The sequence below is a fragment of the Armigeres subalbatus genome, chromosome 3 (assembly GCF_024139115.2).
Source record: "Armigeres subalbatus isolate Guangzhou_Male chromosome 3, GZ_Asu_2, whole genome shotgun sequence".
NCBI lineage: Eukaryota > Metazoa > Arthropoda > Insecta > Diptera > Culicidae > Armigeres > Armigeres subalbatus.
Genome location: NC_085141.1, coordinates 4,630,997 through 4,653,513, shown reverse-complemented (window position 1 = coordinate 4,653,513; position 22,517 = coordinate 4,630,997). Strand labels below are relative to the sequence as shown.

Below are 22,517 nucleotides of genomic sequence, written 5' to 3'. Positions count from 1 at the left end.
CTTAGTGATATTGCTCATATTTTTGGTAACAATTTCAAAAACATAAAATTATATTGAGTTTTAAATAAACGAAAACTACTTTAGCGTATTCAATACGTCCTGAAGTTCAAAGCATGTATACCGTGGGGCATAGAAATCTGTACACTTAAGCTCTTCAATATATGGAAAATTATTTAGAAAATACGAATCGAATCCAAATTCGTTAAAATGTTTGTCGTTTGTACAGGTGCACGAGGGTCTCTACTTTGGATGAATTCCGCTTTTACGCATCGAAAACTACGAAAAATATTATAAAATAATGAATTAAATCAACACCTTCTGAATCTAAATCCGTCCACATGGACGGATTTTGAATCATAGGATCAAAATCCGTTCAGCTATTTTTTGTTTAAATCTATATCTATATCTTGTTACATTTCCAATGTTCCATAGTAATTAAAATTAAAACTATTATTAATAGGAGCTAGATTTATTATTATTGAATCTGCCTATCGACACCCCGTCGACAATTCGCAATGGAGCCCGAGGTTGTCCCAAAAGAACTCACGTGAATAACACGACAATTATGACCAACATGCGTTTAAAGGCCCGCCGATTAAGAACCCGCGAGTTCTAGCACCCGTTTTCAAGTACGTCCGTTGAAAACGCAGTCCGAATCCTCTATAGGGTTACCCATATCGCGTGTGCACCGCGTGGAGGCTGTGGTTAACCTCCAAAAACCCGCCCCAACTCAAGGAGTAGAGTGAACCAGGCGTCCAGCATTCGACGGCGTAGGGCCATCGTAACAGTAATTTTGTAGGCTAGGCAGCCCCTGGGATGAGATTCCGGTAAGTCTGCATGCTTTGTTTTAGCCTTGGCAAACCCTTAACTTATAATCTATACACATAAAAATGAATTTCTGTCTGTCTGAACCTTATAGACTCTGAAACTACTGAACCGATCGGCGTGAAAATTTGTATGCAGATGCTTTTGGGGCCGGGGATGGTTCTTAAGGTGGTTCGAGACCCCTCCCGCTTTGGAAAGGGGGCTCCCATATGAAAAGAACACCAATTTCTTCTTAACTCGAGAATTAATCAGGCAAATGGAACCAAATCTGGTATGAGGAGGTTTTGGAAAGAAAGATATGTTTCTGTGGTGATTCAAAACCGCTCCGTCTTCTGGAAAGACTAGTTCCCATACAAATGAAACAGAAATTTCAGCATAACTCGAGAACTAATCAGAGAATAGATCAATTTTAGGCGAAACTGAATTCGTCGGGTCTGCTAGTATTCAAATAAAACCTGATCGATCGACTAAACTACTAAGGTAACTATACCAGTTTTGGCCATGTTCCTTATTTGCAGGCCTGGTAGCGGGTCACTTTTTAGTGACTTGGTCACTTTTTTTCGAACAAGTCACTAAAAAGTGTCTTTTTTCTCACAAAAAGTCACTATTTTGAAACTATTCACTAAGATTTTTTTACAAAGCTTTATTTATCCGTCCAGTGGCGTAGCCAGAAAATTGGTCTGGGGGGGTTTTTGAACATTTTTTTTTTTCGAAAAAAAATTTGTTCTATAAATTTTGTCCAACACCACCCCCGTGGCTACGCTACGCATAATCCGTCGGATTATGCTTGGCGGAAATGAGATTACAGATCTTGGAAAAATGATCGCTCTTTTTCGCTCGAGCCATTTAACTCGCTGCTCTTATTTGCATTTCACCATTGAAGGTGTATCATGTAACAATTTATAAATTAGAATGCAGTCATCCAAGCAGGAGACCTGCCGATTTCGATTTTTTCAAATTCGCACTTTATACAGTAGGGGAAGGGAGGGGAGATTTGATTTTTGGACACTTGACCCCTTGAGAGACTTGATTCTCCGTTTTGCCAAGAACTAAAGTAGTATTGTTATGGCGTATTTTTATAATAGATCCTCTAGACAAATGATCGTTATGTACACGCAAAAAAGCGTTCATGAATTCGTGAACTACCCAGTTCACGGTGTATTTTCATGAACAACAGTCACGGATTCGGGAATACAGTCACGTTTTCTGGAACGTTCTGGAAAACGTGACTGGTGTTCCCGAATCCGTGACTGTTGTTCATGAAAAAATACACCGTGAACTCGTTAGTTCACGAATTCATGAACGCTTTTTTTTTGCGTGTAGCGCGTTGTTTTTCTGATTGACAACCTTATTTACTGTGTTTTGTCCATCCTGAATATGTTTTTAATGTCCACGCAAAATTTGAACTTCTTCTCCCAATAATGACCAAATGCTATCATTTTTTCACAGCACAAAGCCATAAATATGCTAAATGATCTTCACTGATTCGGTGTTGAACTTAATCTAGAATTGAAAAAACACCTAAATAAAGAGTTAAATAAATAAAATCTTCACTGATAAAAATTCCAACAATCCAACACAATCTCAGGATATTTGGATTTTGAGATGTTGCCTCAATATGAGGAGACTTGATTTCTTATTAATCCCCATACAAAAAAAAATGCAAAATTGAAGAAAATATAAATTGTTCTCAAGCGGCTAATTTTTTAGGTTCGACAGATGTTATGTAGAGTTTGCTCTTAAAAAATCTATCATAGAATCATAGAATCTATCACAGAAAAGAGGTCAAGTCTCCCCAATTTTGGAGATTGCATGCGCTGTAGAATTCCATAGCAAAAATCGTTCATGAATACGCACAGCAAATCGGAAAATCTGCGTACTTTGGAGAAAAAAAAATTAAAAGTTCAGAGAACATGGTCCTCATTATAAGCCGGAGCTCGAGCGTTCAATCCCAGGCTCGTTGAAGATTAATCATAATTTTTGTTTCTTTTTTTACCAAAACGATGATGTTCCCGCCACACTAAAAATTCCAAAAACTTCCGCGGCACCCATGACAAATCGTAGAGTTCTCTGCTTCTTTCTTAAGTAGGTGTTCAGCTAATCTAGTGATCACAATTTTCACTCATTAGAAGAAGAGAATGCTTATTCACGAGAAGAGAATGCTTATTCACGCAGATTTTTGCCGCGAAATCATCGAGGAAAAAGTCTAGACCAACATTTGAAAAGGGCGTAACAGACAAAATTTATTCCTTTTGATTTTTTGTCCACATATATAGCTGTATATGTAGAAGAGGAATCAGAAGGAATAAATTTTGGCTGTTACGCCCTATCCAAATGTTGGTCTAGAAGTGGTGAATAATAGATGAAATTACGATAAAAGGATTCTACTTCGACCCCAAAAAACGATTGATTTCGTCTCATCGAACTAGCCACTGAAATTGAATGTCACTATTTGTTCACTTTTTTGGTCAGCTTTGGTCACTAATGTCACTATATTGAGCGGCATCGGTCGCTACCAGCCCTGTTTATTTGGCCAGTTTCTTTCATAACTCCGAAAATAAAGCAATTTGCATGAGTTTTATTAGATTTAACAGGAGATATATCCCTTATCCTTCTTCGCTGTTGCAACTGATCGATATTGTCGTGGAAAATATGCATTTTTTAGGATTGGCCAAATTATGCACTAAGGTGACCAAAACTGGTACACTTCGCTTACTCAATACGCACCACCAAATCGTCAAATCGTCAAAAGGGAACCTGAACTTTTATTTATATAGTAGATACATTAATCCTTTCATAAATATAGTGAGGCATAAAACCAAAATCTCGCACTCAAATTAGAATCAGATAGAGCCACTAAACCATCGTCCTGGTCGTAGCATTGACATCATAGAGGATCCATTTGATAATTTATTGGTGGTAGTGGAAATGCAAAAGACTCCACGTCAACATAATTTATATTAGTTTATTGTTTCAACAAGTCCACTATTCGAATGGATTATCCAACTAGAATACATGTGAAGTTGGCCCATCCGTCGAATTTGCCTAACAAATCGAAAAACTTTGGCTGAGAAAGTCTATAACTGAACCGTTTGTTTGAGAAACTGCATATGTCCACGCACTTTGAAGAGTACTGTTTACAGTTTTTGCACTGGAAGTGCCCTAGGGTGTTGAGTTTTGCCAAAAACTACTGATCTGTATCGAAGAAATCGAAAGATTCGCTGCCAATTTGTTCAAAAACAGTTGTTTGTCGTTTTCTCGAAATTGTGTAAAATGGATAGATGCAGTATCTCAAACAAATGATTCAACTTTTAAATAGGTTTTTTTCCTTCGAGCTGAAGTCAACGATTTGCTGCTCAAGCAAATAGAATACAAGGGTTGGTTAATTTACAGAGCTGTTCGATTAAATCAATGAATCAGTTGTATCAATGTATTAGGGTTTGAAAAACGTATTTGCTTCAATAATTTAATAAGAAATAAGAAATAATCGAAACACAGTGAAATACTAATTATTATAAGCATATTATAAACAACTTATCTCTTTACAGTTTTCAGATACCAAAAATAAGATCACGCTTCAATAGAAGTAAATTATTCTCTTTTTTTTTTCTTCCGCCCAGATGGAATATTCTAAAACAATATTTACACAGGGTCAATTGAATAAAAATAGGAAAAAAACGGTGAGACCAAAATGTTCGCTCTTCTTCTACGTGAAATTAAATAACCGATTTGATCCACTCTGTAAGTTGACCCGGCTTGACCGGCTGCGAATGATGGTGCAAAAAAAAAAAAACTGAGCGACTCAGAAGATATTGAATGCGAAGGCAGGATCGAACCTCTTCTTAATCTATCGTGTGACACGTAAGGTACACTGGGGAAGTGGAAAGGAAAAATCGATAGTGCAAGTTTGAATTAGTGGAAAACCTGTTTAAATGATCTAAATGCATTCAATCAAAATGGGCTATCAAAAGCAGTCAATTTTGCACCAACTGTGCGGTAATTCACACCATTTCGGTCGCTTGAAATTCATGGAAATGGATTTAAAAATTATGAGTTATTTTTCCACTTGCCCTAGTGGGATGGGGTAAGTGGAAAACCCATGTTACATTGACCTTCAATTGTGATTAGTAGTTACATATAACTAAAATCAAAACAATAATTGCTCTGAGTATCTTTTGTTGAATAATTTCATTGGCTTAACGGAATAGGACCCCAAGGAATTATCGTAATAGTAAGTGAAGGGCTAGTTTTGCCTCCTCGAATACTAAGTGTACGTAAAATCTAAATGTTCGCGCTAAAGATGAACTTTTCATAGGAAAAATGGGCCTTACAGGGTTATGAGCTAATAAACTTAGTTTAACGAATGATTTGAATGATGTCTGTGTGTGCGTGTTGTGTATGTGCGCAAAACACGTACAAAATTATCACCTATTTTTAAGCACTTGCTCTTAACCATTTTTTTCGCAAAAAAAATTGCAATCAACGGCGAAACTTGTCATGAATATAAATGAATGTGAATTATGGAATATATTTACCTAACAGTGCTATTTTTATCTCTCTTATACATTTTTTTTCATATGCAAAACATGTGAAAGGCATCAATACCGATAAGTGGATTAATCAGGCGTTTTCTTATGTATATTAGTTCATTCACCACTGAAATCACAATGATAACAAAGAAAGAACATATGGAAGATTCACAGCTATCGAAATAAACCCTGGAGGGACGGAAAATTTTGCGTGATCGAACATTATCCACTTCCCCCGCAGTGTTTGATACCTGGGGTAAGAGTAAAATCTTTGAATTATTTGCTTTCATGGTACAAACCACTACAAATTGATTGGGATTAGTTTAATTGTATTATAATGGTCACCTGTGATATAAATTCACTTGAAAAGGGGACAATTGGTGCAAATAAGAATTGATTTTATGAATACAAAAATCAACTTTTCGCGAAGCCCAAAATGACAGTTCAAGCGTTGACCGTGTTAGTGTATGTATCATTCAAATTTCAACATAGTATTAGTGTGAGTATCAAAGTATACTCTTGCACAATGTTATGATGTGGTAAAAACTGTAAAATATGTACAATTCCAATTTGTCGAGTCGATTTTTACACTTACCCCCTTTTTCCACTTCCCCCAGTGTACCTTATTTATTATATCAAACACACACGTTGGCGATGTGGATCAGCTTTTTCTACGGCTTTGCTTCTCGTGGACATGAGTAAAAGCAGCCCTCCGCCGAAAATGATGAATGTGCATCAATCAACGGCACAGTTGGCTTCTTCGGAGGCCGGCATCGGCATCGCCGTCGCTGTAGTAATAGCGAATGAATGGAGACCGCTTGAACCGAAATCCCAACTGCGATTTCTGACTGATTCCTTTCCGCCTTTCTGACTCATTTGGCCCTTTTTGGTAACAGTTGTATCATCTCAATAGGCTCTCGTCGTTTTTGTTAACGATGGCATATTTATTCGTCACTTGAGGCAACAACCAGAATATGCAGACGATGGTATTTTGTTCTTTCAGGAAATATTTTATGATGAATAGAAATATGATTAATGTGACGATCGATTCAATGGAAATGAAACGCTTTATTTGGATGTGTCGAATGATATTCGATTCATTGTCATCCTGAATCATCCATGCTTTTGTTGAATCTAGTGAACTCGTCTTCAGACCCTACTTACACCCTAAAGCTCTTCAACATAACTTTATGTCGGGTAGTTTTTTGATAAACCCTTTTAAGCTTTGAAACATTTATAGACTTTTCGAGTTTTAGAGCTTCCGCAATACTTTATCCAGAGGACGAAATCATCAATCAAATTATCCTATTTGCAACTACACACAAGAACGATCCGATCTTTCCCTTGATAAAATACGTCCAATCAACACCATTTGATTGGATAGCAATTTGCATTTGCAGTCGTGATGTGATTTATGAACTCAAAATTGCCAAAAGCTGCCACGCAATTTCGCCTTCCAATAGTCCCGGAACGCATCACTTGCGAGATGGACCCAATCCATGTCCGCAATCCACGGGAGCGCATACAATTAATTGAGTTTTATCACGGCATGTTTTATTGGATACGTGCAAATTGTTCGATAACCCATCATCATCATCAACGTCAAATTGCAGTTGTAGCAGCGTTGAATGGAAACTGCCACCTTGTTGTTGGTTGGCCGTGGATCGTTATAGACAGTGACGAGCTGGAAATAACTCTCGAATTTCCGTTTCTCTGAAGATGCATTGCACATGATGAAAAACGAGTCAACGTCCATATCGAAGAATGGCACACACAGAGAATTTTGCGATTTGCGATTTTTTCTTGGGTTTTTCTTTATTAAACAAAATTTCGCTTTACTTGAACCCTAAATTATTGTCAAAATAATGTCGATTAAAATGTAATATAGTTGATAAGATCCCTCACACGCTCACAGTTTCTGCGTACATCACATCAACGATTCAAAGTTCGTCGCTTTGAGCCAAACAACCTTTCGGTATCAGAGCCAACAACAATCGCAAAGCTTCGAGTTAACCCAAAATTATGACCAGCGGGTAGTGTTCCACTGCCCCATTCTTTGCTTGATCCGAACCTACCAGCATGCAGTCGGCACCACAGCAACCGAACGGCAGCATGGTTCAGTTTTATCTCGCGTGCCTTGACCATCGCCCGCGAACGCAGCGACCGCGTTCTGAAAATTGGTTATTGATGAGAACTGCCCTTCCCCAGGCTGGTCCGCCGAGCTGCTGAACCTTCGAACAACAACAGACCGTTCCACGAGAAATCCAGCACTGTGGTGAGGCTGATGATGTTCCCGGCCGTTGTTTGGAGGTGAGAGCGATCCACATCAATCCCGACTGCAATGGGGATTTATCTTGAAACGAAATGCCGTCGATTACGATGCTGAGCTATAGTTTAAAATTATTTCGTTATGTTGTTTATTGTGTGGATAACACTGACTCGTCGAAAGCTCCGTATGAATGATAATCCTTCAAGTGATGAATAAACGATTTTTGTTGGAATTGGCATTCCAACGGATCCAGAGTGAAAATCAAATTGAAAGCCGGCTCACTGGGCGAGCATTAATGGAACTTCTCATATGGCGTTATTTACGTATTAGGTCCCTTTCCTTTTTTCCTAAACATGAACAATGAAAACAAAAACTAAACTTCACATCAACAAAAAGCATGTGCCTGAGTGGTTTGAAAGAATTAATATCATCTTATTACTTAGTTAAAAAAGCATATTAGAACCAAAGTACTCAAATACGAAAGGATACGAAACCAGGAAAATGCTTATAGAAAACCAACGCACTTTAATATGTATTGTGTTCAGAAAAGGGGTACTGTACTGGTCAGATTAACTTCATGAAATCACACGACATGCAGCATATGTTGCGCTACTGGCAATGCGGCTAACCAACACTAACGCGGGAAGATGCTGCACTGACACTATGGACATGCTGAATATGACAGTTTGGGAGTAGTAATGAAGCACGTCTCCCCTCTTCAAAATAAAAAAATGAATCTCGTATCAAAATTTCGCCATCCTTCTTTAGCGCAGATAAACAAACTCCGATATTCAACTCTAATGCACTGCTTGCCGGATCCCACAAAGCTGATTCTTGATTACTCAATTATTCTTGCGAGCGTCCCACCAACATAAAATTCCGATATTCATTTTGATTTCAATACATATGGGCATACCACCATGAAGACTTGTGGCAATAATCTACAATTACTTACTTATTTACTTATAAGTCCTGTACCTATACCCTAAGTGGTGAAAAAGGCCGACTTGTCTTGAAAGGTTTCAATCCTGGGCGATGTCCGCCATCGCCTTAACCTGTTAATATTTGGTCGGCTTCTTTTATTTTTATGGAGACCACGCTGCCATGAACTTTGGGTCTGCTTTTGAGTCTGCAATGTCCAGCTGGGTTCCACTTTGTTTTAACAGATTACGTTTTTGCCCCTACGAAGAAGGTGTGGTAAATTCAGTCCCACTTCCGTCACCGAATTTCAGTTACTGGTGCGTCCCTTCATTTGCATGTTTCTTCAGATATATCTAAAACTCACAAAGGCAGCCTACAAATCTACAGTACCACTATTCCTTTTTGTTGTCTTTCCACTTACTCAGAGAAAGTAAATACAAAGTTTTATAGGAGTGCATACGGGCGTCCCACAATGCTGAATTTCGTTCAGTTCGATCCACAGTTTCATCATTCTTTTTGCGGGAATCCCACTAACACACAAAAAAGGACTCATTTCAACACAAAGCAATGCACGTGTTCACCTTGCATGTGATCATCCTAATCCTTGCGGGCGTCCCACTAACGTAGATTGAGAAATTCCGACAAATGCAATCACTTTGATCCACAATTTCACCATCCTCTTGCGGACGTCCCACCACACCGAATTGTGACCATTCATATCCACAATAACACCACTCTTCTTGCGTTAGACTGATCGTAATCAAATTTAAAAATACAATTTGTAGCGAGAAAATCGGTTAACGACTACTACAATGAACTCTTCCTTACTCGATATTGAAGGGACCATCGATTAATGAAGGTATCGTGATAGGAAACACATTTATATTTGGCCGAACACCGTTTGGCCGAGTAGTTAGATTTTGTTTCCTTATTGAGTGAAGTGAGAAATAAAATGTACGAAGTGAATAGTGAATTTCTTTCTCACTTCTCACTCTTACTTCTCTCTTCGCACATCTCGCTTCTTACCTCCCTCTTCCCACTAGTATTTTCTCACTTCTCACTATTCATTTCTCACTTCGCACAACTCACCTCTAACTTCGCACTTCTCATTTTACACCTTTCACTTTTCCTTTCTCACCTATAACTTCTTATATCTCACTTCTGACTTCTCATTTCTCACTTATCACTTTTCACTTCTAACTTATAACTTTTCACTACTACTTCGCACTTCGAATTTCTCACTTATAACTTCTGACTTTTCACCTCTAATTGTTTACTTCCCACTCCTTACTTCGCACTTCTCACTTCTCACTTTTCACTTCAGACTTCGAATTTCTCACTTCTCACTTTTAATTTTTCACTTCTCTCTATTTATTTCTCACATCTCATTTTTCACTTTTCACTCTTGACTTCTCATTTCTTACTTTCCGCTTTTAACTTCTAACTTTTCACTTTTCACTTATTACTTTTCAATTCTCACTACTCACTTCACACTTTGAATTTTTCACATCCAACTTCTCACTTCTTACTTCGTACTTCTCACTTCCCATATCACACTTTTTTTTCTCACTGACTTCTTATATCTCACCCTTGACTTCTCATTTCTCACTTATCACTTTTCACTTCCAATTTTATCTTTTGGATTTCTCACCTTGGATTTCTTACTTCTAACCTTTTACTTCACACTTCGAATTTCTCATTTCTCACTTCTACCTTTTCATTTCTTACTTTTCACTTCTCACTTTTTATTTTTTACTTATTATTTTTCACTTCTCACTTCAAGTTATTCACTTATTTCTCACTTCCCACTATTCACTTCTTACTTCGCACTTCTCACTTCCCATTTCTCACTTATAATTTTTTCATTCTAGCTTTTCACTACTTTCTTTTCACCTCTCACTTTTCATTTTCCACTACATAATCTTTTCACTTGTCACTACTCTCTTCGCACTTCAAGTTATTCACTTATTTCTCACTTCACAATACTTACTTCTTACTTCGAACTTCTCAACGATTGGTATCAAATAATATGGGTCTTCAAGCTGTCTATATAAAAAGATCGTATTTGGAGTAAAATGGAAATCTTTCGAAGCAAATTTGTTGTATGAGAATGGAAGAAAAAACTGACACTCAATTTTAGTGCAGAGCATGCGAGTGCCCCAACACGCAAAATTGTAATCAAGCTTACATCGTTATTCCTGAAGGCAGTGTTGTCCTTCACTCAAGGCTAAAAATTCTGCTCTTTGATTTTACTCCATCTAAAGGAGTTTCTAGTCTTAACTAAGTAAGTTCAACTATTAGAGAGATATTTGAATTTTCTAAAAGTCTAGTCAAATTATGCACGCCAGAGCCACAGGAGCGCGCGCACTGAAAATACGCTGGAGTGTATTTTCAGCGCGCGCAATCCTATGGCTCTGGCGTGCATTTTTTGTCAGTTTGACATGACATTTAGAAAATTCAAATATCCCTCTAATAGTTGCACTTACTTAGTCAAGACTAAAAATCGTTTAAATGGAGTAAAATCAAAGAGTAGAATTTTTTGCTTTGAGTTTAGGACAACACTGCCTGAAGGTGTCCCATCAAGGAATAAAATAAAGTTATGGAACACAATTCTATAGAAGTAAATGTGAGCGTCCGATCGTTTTACTACATAACAACACCATTCTTCTTGCGAGCGTCCCACCAACGTGGAGGAAGAAATGTCAATACTAAATTTTAAAAGCACTATATGTACACGTCGTACCGCAAAGAACTACAATCAGTCTGATCCATGTTTATACCATTATTTCACGAGCGTCCCACAAATTTATAAATTGGATTGTTGTCACTCCATGCTAAAGGCGTGAATTTGGGTGCCGAACCACGTAATATTGTTATCATATTGATCCACGATAATAACAATCTTCTTGTGAGGGTCTCGCCAATGCAGAAGAAGGTATTCTAACACACGACCAAAGTTATATTTGCATTATATGCGGACGTCCCACAACGCAGCAGTTTTTGATCATTCTTATACCATACGCAGAAGAATAAATTCCGGCACTTCATTCTATTGTAAAGTAGGCGACTGTCCCACCGCGCAAAGTTGCGACCAAATTTACCCACATTACATCATTCTTCTTACAGATGCCTCAACAACGCACAGGAACAAATTGTGGAATCATATTCTGTGGTAGTAAACAAAGATTTTTTCGATGATTTAGTAGTTTGTCAATAACTCATTCCAGAGATTGAATTTCAAAATGTATTTCAGGGCGGACTTCACTTCGCAGGTTTCTCTACAATTATGTCTTATAGGAGCAACCAAAGCGGTAGTTGCAGTAACTCATATTAAATTATTGAAATTTTGTTATCATTTAGAATTAGTTACTGCAACTAGTGCTTAAAATCCGTTATAAGTAGAAATCAAACAACGAACTGTTAGGCAGAGTTATAGAAAAACCGTCACACTAGAAGTCCACCTCAAGACAATAAGGTACCAGTCAAAACGTTCAATGCAAGATATGGCGTTGATTCAGTGGTAGTAAAATCAAAATTTAATCACCATAAAACTACTAATCAGTACGAACTAAGTGCAAGAGGCAATCTTTTCACTTCATACTTCATTCCTTATCACTACTTTCTTCAAGAACACCCCCAAATTGATGGAAAAATTTGCGAAATACCTGATTTTCCCATGCATTTTATCGATTTCTAACCACCATTCTTCCATTTCCAAACAGATTTAACTGAACAGATATAAAGGCCGGTATCGCCACTCAGTGACGAGTACCGTAAACATGGTGCACGGAATGTTGGGACACACTTTTCATTGCTGCTGCCAACTGGAAGTAAATTTCATCAAAGTGAACAGTCGGTACCTCATTCCCGAGCGGCACACATGTTGTAAACAAGCCTTTGTAACTTATATAGAACCAACTTTTATGATATTTGAGCTACCGCAACCATATAGGACTGAATGGTGGTACTAGAGTTTTTGAAATTTAGTCTCTGGAAAAAGTTTTTGGCAGACTACTAAATGGTCGAACCTTAATTACTAAATGATCGAAAACAAACTTGAAAGTAAATGCGGGCGTCCCACCATGCAGACATGAGATGATTTTGCTCCATATAATAACACAATTTTTAGTGCGGGCGTCCACGGCCCTCCAACAAGCAAAAGAAATTCTAGCAGTCAATTCTATATAAGAGAACGCGGGCATCCCACCACGCAGAATTGTTATCATTCTGTGTTGAACTTAATCCTAGATTTAAAAAAAAAACACATAAATGAAGTTTAAGAAAAAAAGAATTGTTATCATTTGTTATCGTTACCCAATATGAACATTCTCTTTTCGGACGTTCCACCAATGCACAGGAAGAAGGAATGACACTCAATTCTATGGGAGTGAATGCGAGCGTCCCATTACGCAGAATTGTTCATACTAACACCATACTTTTTGTGAGCATCTTAACAACCCAGATAAAGAAATTACGGCACTAGTTGTTGTTCACAATTACACCAGTTTTCTGTGAGAGTCCCATCAACACGATGAACGGAAATATAGCCCTCATTTCTACAGAAATGAATTCACAACGCATGTGATGTGTTTCTAAACAACAAAAACACCATTCTTCTTGTGGTGCTCCTCTAGCTAAGAGGAAGAAATTCAATCACTTAAATCTATAGGAGTGAGTGTGATCGTCCCACAACTCAGAATTGGTATTGTTTTGATCATAATAACAAAATTCTTTTAGTGAGCGTCCCACCAATGCAGACATTTCAACTTTGCATTGCATGTAATCATTCTTATCCAATTTTGGAAATCAAAAAAGTGCATGTAGCCAGGTCTGCACCTCCATCGGATTGTTGCCAGTGACACTTGCTGCTTTCTCTAGCGGTAAAAGCATTCTTCATTCCCTTCTTAAATCTTCCGAATTAAGGTTCCCCCAAAGACACGCGACGCGACAGTCGCGACGCGATTCTATCGCTTGGCGACAGCGATTCTGTCGCCGTTGGTATAGAAGCGTAAATAGAACGTTGCCTGCAGCGACCCAACGATAGAATCGCGGCGACCAGTTGTTGCCGTCGAGGCGATGAAATCTGGGGTAGTCTTTAATTTTAAAGATTACAAACAACATCCGAAACAGAGTCCGGAAATACGAGCCGACTTCTGACTACTTTCAGTAAGTTATCTTGCGAACAATCCTCTTCTCCTTTGTGGGTTTAACAACTTCCTATTGGTACATTGCCGCCTTGCCGCTTAGTGTACATTAAGCAATTAAACAGTTGTTAACTGCGAGGTTTCTAAGCAAATTACCTTTTTGCATTAGTGTATCATGAGGCTAACACGATGAAAAATTATGCCCAGAGAAGTCGAGACAATTTTCAATCTGAAAATTTCCTAAACCAGCAACAAGAATTGAACCCAGCCACCCTCAGCATTTTCTTGCTTTGTAGCCGTTCGTCTTACCGCTAAACCAAGGAGGGCCCCAATCATCTGAGCTTTTTTAATTCTCCATATTTGAAAAACCACACACCGCAGTCGTGTGCTCGAAACTGCTGATAATCAACGAAAGTCTGTGAGCTTTTGAAACCTTTCAAATCTCCGTTTGGGCGTTTCTTCCATCATTCTATCAACAGAAACTTGTTGGTCTTTCGAAGCGCTGACCCTACTCATACTTCAGTTGTACTGACTTCTATTGGATTTGTGACAATACTGATTGCCAATCACAACAAACCGTGAACGGCGGACACGTTTTACATCTTGACGGTTTTTTGCAAATCATCTTTGGTACCGCCTTTTCTGGATAGCCCCATATGAAGGTCATCCCGATTCCGTTGCACCGCAGGGACTGATACTTTGGTTAAAATTTCGATATATGGTGCTGGATTTCGAAACACGAATATTATCTCTATTCTTCCGTTGGTTGTTTTTAATAATTTTTAAATCGGCCAAAGTGTGTTGGATCGTCTCAGCTTATTCAAGATCCTCGTCTAGTTCTCAATAAAGTTACTCTTTTCATCCCAGCAGTAGTTCAGCGATTCGATCAACTGCATTGAACTTCGCTACGTTAACCGCAGTTGAACTTCGTTGTTGAAGATTCCCAGAAGTCTTACGCTTTCATCAGACGCCTCCTGGTTGGCCTTTATTTGTTCCTCATAGCTGGTGACAATCTTTGCAGCACGTCGTCAATCGATCGGCCAACGTCTACTCATTCAGGTTGTTCAACGTATTTCCTAATTTTAACGATACCTCCTGGCGGTGCTCAGTTCAGCTTAGCGATCTTGTAACTTGCTGCTTATTTGCATGTATTGAAAAGCATTTCCAACTATTCATACAAAAAATATTTAATTTAAAAAAAAGTGCAGTTGTTAACTTAACGATGAGGGGAAGCTGTTCTTCTCAAAAGCAGCTTTTTTTCGGTTTAGTTCAGATTTCAATAAATAGAAGCATTGCCATCGGCATCTGAATCGGAGAACGAAATGGCAACATCACCGCTCTAACGAACCGTTCAACGGAACGATTGATTGATTGGCGCTGGTGGACCCAAAAGAAAAACCGCCGCGGATGCCTATGGGATGGACAAAGGTGGAGAGAATCTCAAAGAAACCCGTCAAAATAAAATTATAACTATCTAAATCACGTGATTGTCGTAGCCAAGCAAATCCGTCTTCCGATTTGCCTTTTACCAACGAAAACAAGCGCGGAACACCGAAGGATAATTCGCATGTTCACGCCTCAAATACATAACACTGAATGATCGTTTATTTTCACCGTTCGAATCATCTAGAATTCCTGTCAGCCTACTGAGATTGAATTTCAAATTTCTTCTCATTAGCTTCTTAGTATGCTGGCATTTCAAATGCCAACTACGATTGAATTTCAAATTCGTTATCATTTTTTCTATTAATGTCATTTTTAAATATTTTAGTTTATTTCATTATTTTTATCATGAAATAAGAAATACTTTCTACTTTATCCATCAATGTAACCAACAAATGCAAATGCATTTTTCAGACTCACTTTATTCCCCACAATATTCACCGTCTCTACTCTTTCTTTTTTTTTCGATTAGGAATTTTGTTTGGAGCTGTTAATACGAAAACATGAATTTAATTGTATTCTTAATTTCATACCGGTGCAGTCGCAGTCCAATCCAAATCCAATCCAAATCCAATCCAAATCCAATCCAAATCCAATCCAAATCCAATCCAAATCCAATCCAAATCCAATCCAAATCCAATCCAAATCCAATCCAAATCCAATCCAAATCCAATCCAAATCCAATCCAAATCCAATCCAAATCCAATCCAAATCCAATCCAAATCCAATCCAAATCTAATCCAAATCCAATCCAAATCCAATCCAAATCTAATCCAAATCCAATCAAAATCCAATCCAAATCCAATCCAAATCCAATCCAAATCCAATCCAAATCCAACCCAAATCCAACCCAAATCCAATCCAAATCCAATCCAAATCCAATCCAAATCCAATCCAAATTCAATCCAAATCATATCCAAATCCTATCCAAATCCTACCCAAATCCAATCCAAATCCAATCCAAATCTCAATCCAAAACCAATCCAAATCCAATCCAAATCCAATCCAAATCCAATCCAAATCCAATCCAAATCCAATCCAAATCCAATCCAAATCCAATCCAAATCCAATCCAAATCCAATCCAAATCAATCCAAACCAATCCAAACCAATCCAAACCAATCCAAATCAATCCAAACCCAAACCAAACCAAACCAAATCCAATCCAAATCCAATCCAAATCCAATCCAAATCCAATCCAAATCCAATCCAAATCCAATCCAGATCCAATCCAAATCCAATCCAAATCCAATATATCCAATCCAAATCCAATATATCCAATCCAAATCCAATCCAAATCCAATCCAAATCCATTCCAAATCCAATCCAAATCAAATCTATATTCAATCCAAATCCGACGTAATTTTTCTATGATTTTTCTTATTTTTTTTTGCCATATTATTTTTTTTGCGTTCTCTCTCTCTTTCTTTATGTCCTTAGCATATCATGGCTTATCTTTTTTTTGCCGTTCTCTTTTCCAACTTAGGCTTACCATTTTTTTTGCCTTTTATATAGCATGGCTTACCATTATCTTTTGCCATTTTTTCAGATTGAGGCTTACCACTATTTTTTGCCATATCTCGTCTGGGGTTTACCTTTTTTTTTACCTTTCACAAGTCATGGCTTATCATTTTTTTTGCCATATTTTTCACGTCGGAGGCTTACCATATTTTTTTGCCTCATTCAGCTTTTCTTCTACTGCTGACCTTTCTTACCTTGTAGGGAGCAACGACTACGTCATTGTCGTAGCCAAGCAAATCCGTCTTCCGATTTGCCTTTTACCAACGAAAACAAGCGCGGAACACCGAAGGATAATTCGCATGTTCACGCCTCAAATACATAACACTGAATGATCGTTTATTTTCACCGTTCGAATCATCTAGAATTCCTGTCAGCCTACTGAGATTGAATTTCAAATTTCTTCTCATTAGCTTCTTAGTATGCTGGCATTTCAAATGCCAACTACGATTAAATTTCAAATTCGTTATCATTTTTTCTATTGATGTCATTTTTAAATATTTTAGTTTATTTCATTATTTTTATCATGAAATAAGAAATACTTACTTTAAATACTTTATCCATCAATGTAACCAACAAATGCAAATGCATTTTTCAGACTCACTTTATTCCCCACAGTGATGATAGCTGATAACCGCACGCTCAAAGCTTGGTCTGCCGGGTGTTACAATCCAGAAGGTTCGGCAGCCTTCCGAAAACCGGTTGGTTCGATACTCAGAACATGACGGTCGGTATCAAACAGAAAAAAAAATAAAATGTTTTCTTCAATTTGATGGCACGTAATTTGTTCACATGGAAACAGATCATCCAGGCTCGCTATGTTCGTGTCTCCCCTGTGCTACGTGGGGGATTAGTCAGAGAGCCAGGATGGGCTAAAAATGATTTCAACAAATTATTTGATGAAGGATTGATGTTCCTCGGAGGAGGGAGAATCGAAGCTTGTTAGCGCAAGAGCGGTAAAACTGTTCTCTATAAATGAACTTACAAATCTTTAAAAATACGAAGATGGGAGAAGAGAGTTTCCGAAAAGGAGGCTATAATTAGGAGCTAATTCATCACACCCTTTTCGGTAATTTGGTGTTGATGCCTAGCAGAACGCGATGAGTATTAATTAAATCCTACTTGGAGGAACGAATCCTACCGACTTTTTAATGGAACGAGAGAACGCTTCAAGCTCGCAGAAAAATGATTGATTATTTATCAAATTAAATCCAGATTTAATTACACAACTCTCTGATTGGAAGGCAATTATTTTCTTCAAAATTACTATAATTTTGTACTGTTTATAACTCTCGTTCTGTGGATAACCCAGAAAAGCAATAAATAACAAGTGCGGATTTAGCCCTTCACTACACAGCTAATCTACCCATCAGGATATCCGAGAAATATTATGAGAATACGAACAGCAGCTGAAGCAAGATTTGTTTCTCCTGATAAGGCCTCCAGCTCTGGAAGTGCTTGTTTTATTTTAACCCGTTTTACCCCGAAAAGCAACCGTTTTCTATCTTCCTGATTTTCCGACTCGAAGATTTATGGCATCCTTTTAAACGTTAATCCCCTCTACTCTCGAAGTTGCGATGTACAGGCAACAAAACTGCTGAGTGCATGCAAATTGCAATATTTTGTGCGCCGTTTGCCATGCCGGAGCCAATGTGGCTGAATAGTGAAGAATCGGATCGACGCAGACGACAAAGTTCGATAACTGATGTTGCATGAGAAATTAGTTCCTGAGTGGCTCACCGAGTTGATTAATGTGGCATAGGCTGAGTTCTAAATGGAAATGATGGATTGATGCGAAAATTGCAATTTTTGTTTTATTCGCAAAATAATGTGGGAACTATCTACCCACTAACACATACTTTCTTCCCGAGACATCTATGAAGGTAGTATGGGTTCCCTGCAACTTCACTAGTGTTGAACTAACATTCGATTGTAGATCATTTGGCATAACGCCGTTTGGGGTGAAGGTCGTTTGGCGTAAAGTCCTTTATATTTGGTATAATGGTCGCTTAGCATAATGTTCATTTGGCTTAATAGTTGTATAATCATCAATTTTTTGATTAATGCAACATATGTTTATATTTTATAATTATTGTTGTTTTTGCATCATAAGAGAGATGCTGTTTATTAATGATTTTTGAATTTAAGAGTGTATGTGATAATCACTTCTCGAATACATTGGTAGTCACCACTGAATTTCCATCACAACAACTTTTTGCACTTACCATCGTTTTGCCTCTAAGTCAGTCACAAGATCGCTCTTGACATGTCATAAATGACGAACACTCGAGCAACAAAATTGTAAGTGTTTAAGAACAAAAAAAAAGCACACTTTGTCCTGTAAAAGACAAAGAAGTATATGCTTCCTTCTTTAATATGATTACAGATATGATTCAGAAATGATTCCTTATTCAGTTGAATCTATGTCAAAAGGTTGAATGTCAGAAGGTCGAAGGACAAAAGGTCGAAGGGAAAAAAGGTCGAAAGGACGAAAGGACGAAGGACAAAAGGTCGAAAGGACAAAAGGTCGAAGGGACAAAAGGTAGAAGGGACAAAAGGTCGAAAGGACGATAGTCAAAAGTCAAAAGTCGAAGGACAGAAGGTCGAAAGTCAAAAGGTCGAAGGACAAAAGGTCGAAGGACAAAAGGTCGAAAGGACAAAAGGTCGAAAGGACAAAAGGTCTAAAGGACAAAATGTCGAGAGGACAAAAAGTCGAAAGGACAAAAGGCCGAAAGGACAAAAGGTCGAAAGGACAAAAGGTGGAAAGGATAAAATATCGAAAAAACGGGTCGAAGGTCAAAAGGTAGAAAGTCAAAAAATTTAAAAGAAAAAAAGGTCGAAATTAAAAAAAACGAAAGGACAAAAGGCCGAAATGACAAAAGGTCGAACAAAAAGAGGGTCGAAAAAAACAGAAGGTTGAATGGAAAACAGGTCATAAAATCAATTTTGAAATCTAGCAATTAAAAATGAGTGAGACATAGGGGGAGCCCAATTTTTGCGTTACATAATTAATGCATCTTCCCTAACGCAAATTTTGGCAATTTCATACCCCTCCCAACTTTGATATTTTGTGATTTTGTTCATGGGGTTAACTCATTGGTTCATTGACGCTGAAGGTATTGAACGACTAAAACCAAACCTTGTAAATAAAACCTGGGTATATTTTCGTTTATAGTTACTGTTCGAGCGCGAACTATGCCTGATTTCGAAGGACTTTCTTCGCTGCCTTAGCAGCCACCGAAAAGCACTAAGTCCGGTATAAAACACACGCGGGAGTACTGACCAGGGGCTTGGGTCGCCACAAGCCCTTTGTGTCCAGGAAAACGCACTGGTTCTTCAAAAGTAGGCCACCTTGGCTCGTCCACCTTTTCGCTAAGGTCCGACTGATGCACTTGACTAAAACACCACCAAAATTCCCACCGCGAAAGCGTAATTTGGATAAATTAATTTCCCTTGACCGTGATATATGATAGAGGGAATAACGACACTGAGATCGACCGTACTTCCGTTTGAATGCGTTTGTTATTTTGAACTGATTTAGAAGTTCGTAATATTGTATCTCCTACCTACTCAGCAGTCCACAGGCGGTAGACGCTGCTCAATACGCGCTCTTCTCAGCGATCTCGCATGAAAGCAATACTAATTGAAATGTAGTTCATCAAATGGGGTAGTGTATGGGCATATTAATTAATGGAAAATATCATTTAACAATTTTGTTTGGTTATTGTCGGGTCCGGCTCCAACATTCCGGCCACCTTGGAACACGTAGGGGTTCCAACAATACAGCGTTGGACGAATTCATGTGTAGTTTTGGATGGTTGTGGTTGTTGAAGACATCAGTTCAGTGATCGCTCCGCCGTAGATCCTCGCAGTTGACCGGGAACAAAAAAGAAGACCAGGTAGATCGAACGACTTGGCTTGAAAGGAATGGAACTGCAATTACCTGTGCTAAGCGCAGGTGCGCTTCGAGCAAGTTCTCCCTTGCGGGTTGCTCTACCTGGAGCGACGGTTTCAGATGCTTAGGTCCGGTGACGGCAGTAGAGCGATCTTGGCTACGGCACGAACGATGTCCTTCCCCGGAGCTGTGCGTAGAGTTACGACGCGGACAACCCCGTCCTTGCCCGGTTGCAGCTTCATAATACGCCTGAGTGGCCAGATAGCAGGGAGGGATGTTGTATTCCTTCACGACGACGATGCGGCCCACCTCAACAGTGACCGGGGGATTGCAGCCTTTCGTTGCCCGTGACTGCAACTGTTGAAGGTACTCCGGGTACCAGCGGGCCCAGATGTTCTGAAGATGCTTCTGAACCACATCGTAAACTTCCAGACGGTTGTCAGGAATCCCTCGAAAATCAGCATCGGGTACCGCTTGAAGGTTGGCCCCGACGAGAAAATGTCCTGGAGTTAGGACCTCCAGATCGGACGGTTCACTTGGCATCGGAGTCAGCGGACGGGAATTGAGGCACATTTCGACCTGTGCCAGTAGAGTCAACATCTGTTCATAGGCAATGTTAGTGTTGCCTACTATTTTCAGGAGGTGCTTCTTTGCTGACTTGACGGCAGCCTCCCAAAGCCCGCCAAAGTGCGGTGCACGTGGCGGAATGAACTTCCACCGAATCTCGTTCTCCGCACACCAATTGAAGATCCGATCCCGATCGTTGTTGTCCACCTTTAGCATCTGGTAGCATCGGTTGAGTGCGTGAGAAGCACCCTTGAAAGTTTCCGAGTTTCCGATTCTTCCTCTTCTAGCAAACACACGACGGAGTGCTGCCAGGAAAGCAGTTGTTGTGAGGTCGCTAACAAGCTCGATGTGGACGGCTCTCGTGGCGAAGCAAACGAAGATTGCCACGTAAGCCTTGGTTGGAGCACGATTGCGGACGGTTGCCTTCAACAGGAATGGTCCACAGTAGTCGACTCCACATACGGAGAACGGACGAGTTGGAGAGACTCGCGATGCCGGAAGATCTGCTGTGCTCTGCTGGACTAGTGTGGGCTTGCTACGAAAGCAAGTGTGGCAATGGTGGAAAACGGATTTGGACAAATTTCTGCCGCCAAGAATCCAAAACTTCTGGCGCAGTGTGGCTAGCAGGAGTTGCGGCCCTGCGTGCAGTAGCTTCAAGTGAAAGAAACTAGCCAGCAGAGTCGACAGCGGGTGTTTGGCAGAGAGTACGATAGGATGCTTGACGTAATCGGAGAGTGTGGCGTTCCGCAGCCGGCCACCGACGCGAATAATGTGATCTTCGTCGATGTATGGCTTCAGCCACTTCATGGCGGATGATTTGATGACTGGTTCACCGCTCGATAGGTGAGAGATCTCTGCAGGAAACGATTGTTGTTGAGCTAGCCGACACAGATGAAGTTCAGCACGTTGCAATTCGTCGGTGGAGACTGGAGAAACGGTATCTTTGCGAATACTGAGTTGGTGGTAGCTGTCTGCATCCGTTCGTCGCAGTACTGCGCGTGCTCGCAAGGATTGCAGGTATCGTAAACAGAATGCAGTAACGCGACGAAGCTTGGAGAAACTGGAGTAACGTGCAAACAGATTGTCATGGAACTCGTTCTGTATGACGCTCATCGTAACGTATGACACATTGCGTTCTTCGGTGATAGTCTCTGCTTCTTCGTCGGTGGGAATGAGATTCGGCCAGTGATCTGAATCGAGTGATAACCAGATTGGGCCGTTCCACCAGCGCTTGCATTGTAGCATGTCGACAGGGCTGAGTCCACGTGAAATATCGTCAGCGGGGTTGTCGAGACCGGATACGTGCTTCCAGTGACTGACATCGGTCGAGTGTTGGATTTGTGACACTCGGTTCGCTACGAAAGCCTTCCAACGGCTTGGAGGAGATCGTAGCTAATGGAGAACGGT

General features: G+C 39.5%; 1 protein-coding gene across 1 annotated transcript in view; it reads right to left on the bottom strand.

The window, feature by feature from the left end:
• Positions 1-22,517, bottom strand: part of LOC134221437 (uncharacterized) — a 133,404-nt gene that overhangs the window by 106,804 nt on the left and 4,083 nt on the right. The window contains exon 3 of the mRNA XM_062700629.1: positions 20,592-22,502. Coding sequence (XP_062556613.1) covers positions 20,592-22,502 — 1,911 coding nt within the window. The remainder of the gene's footprint in view (positions 1-20,591; positions 22,503-22,517) is intronic.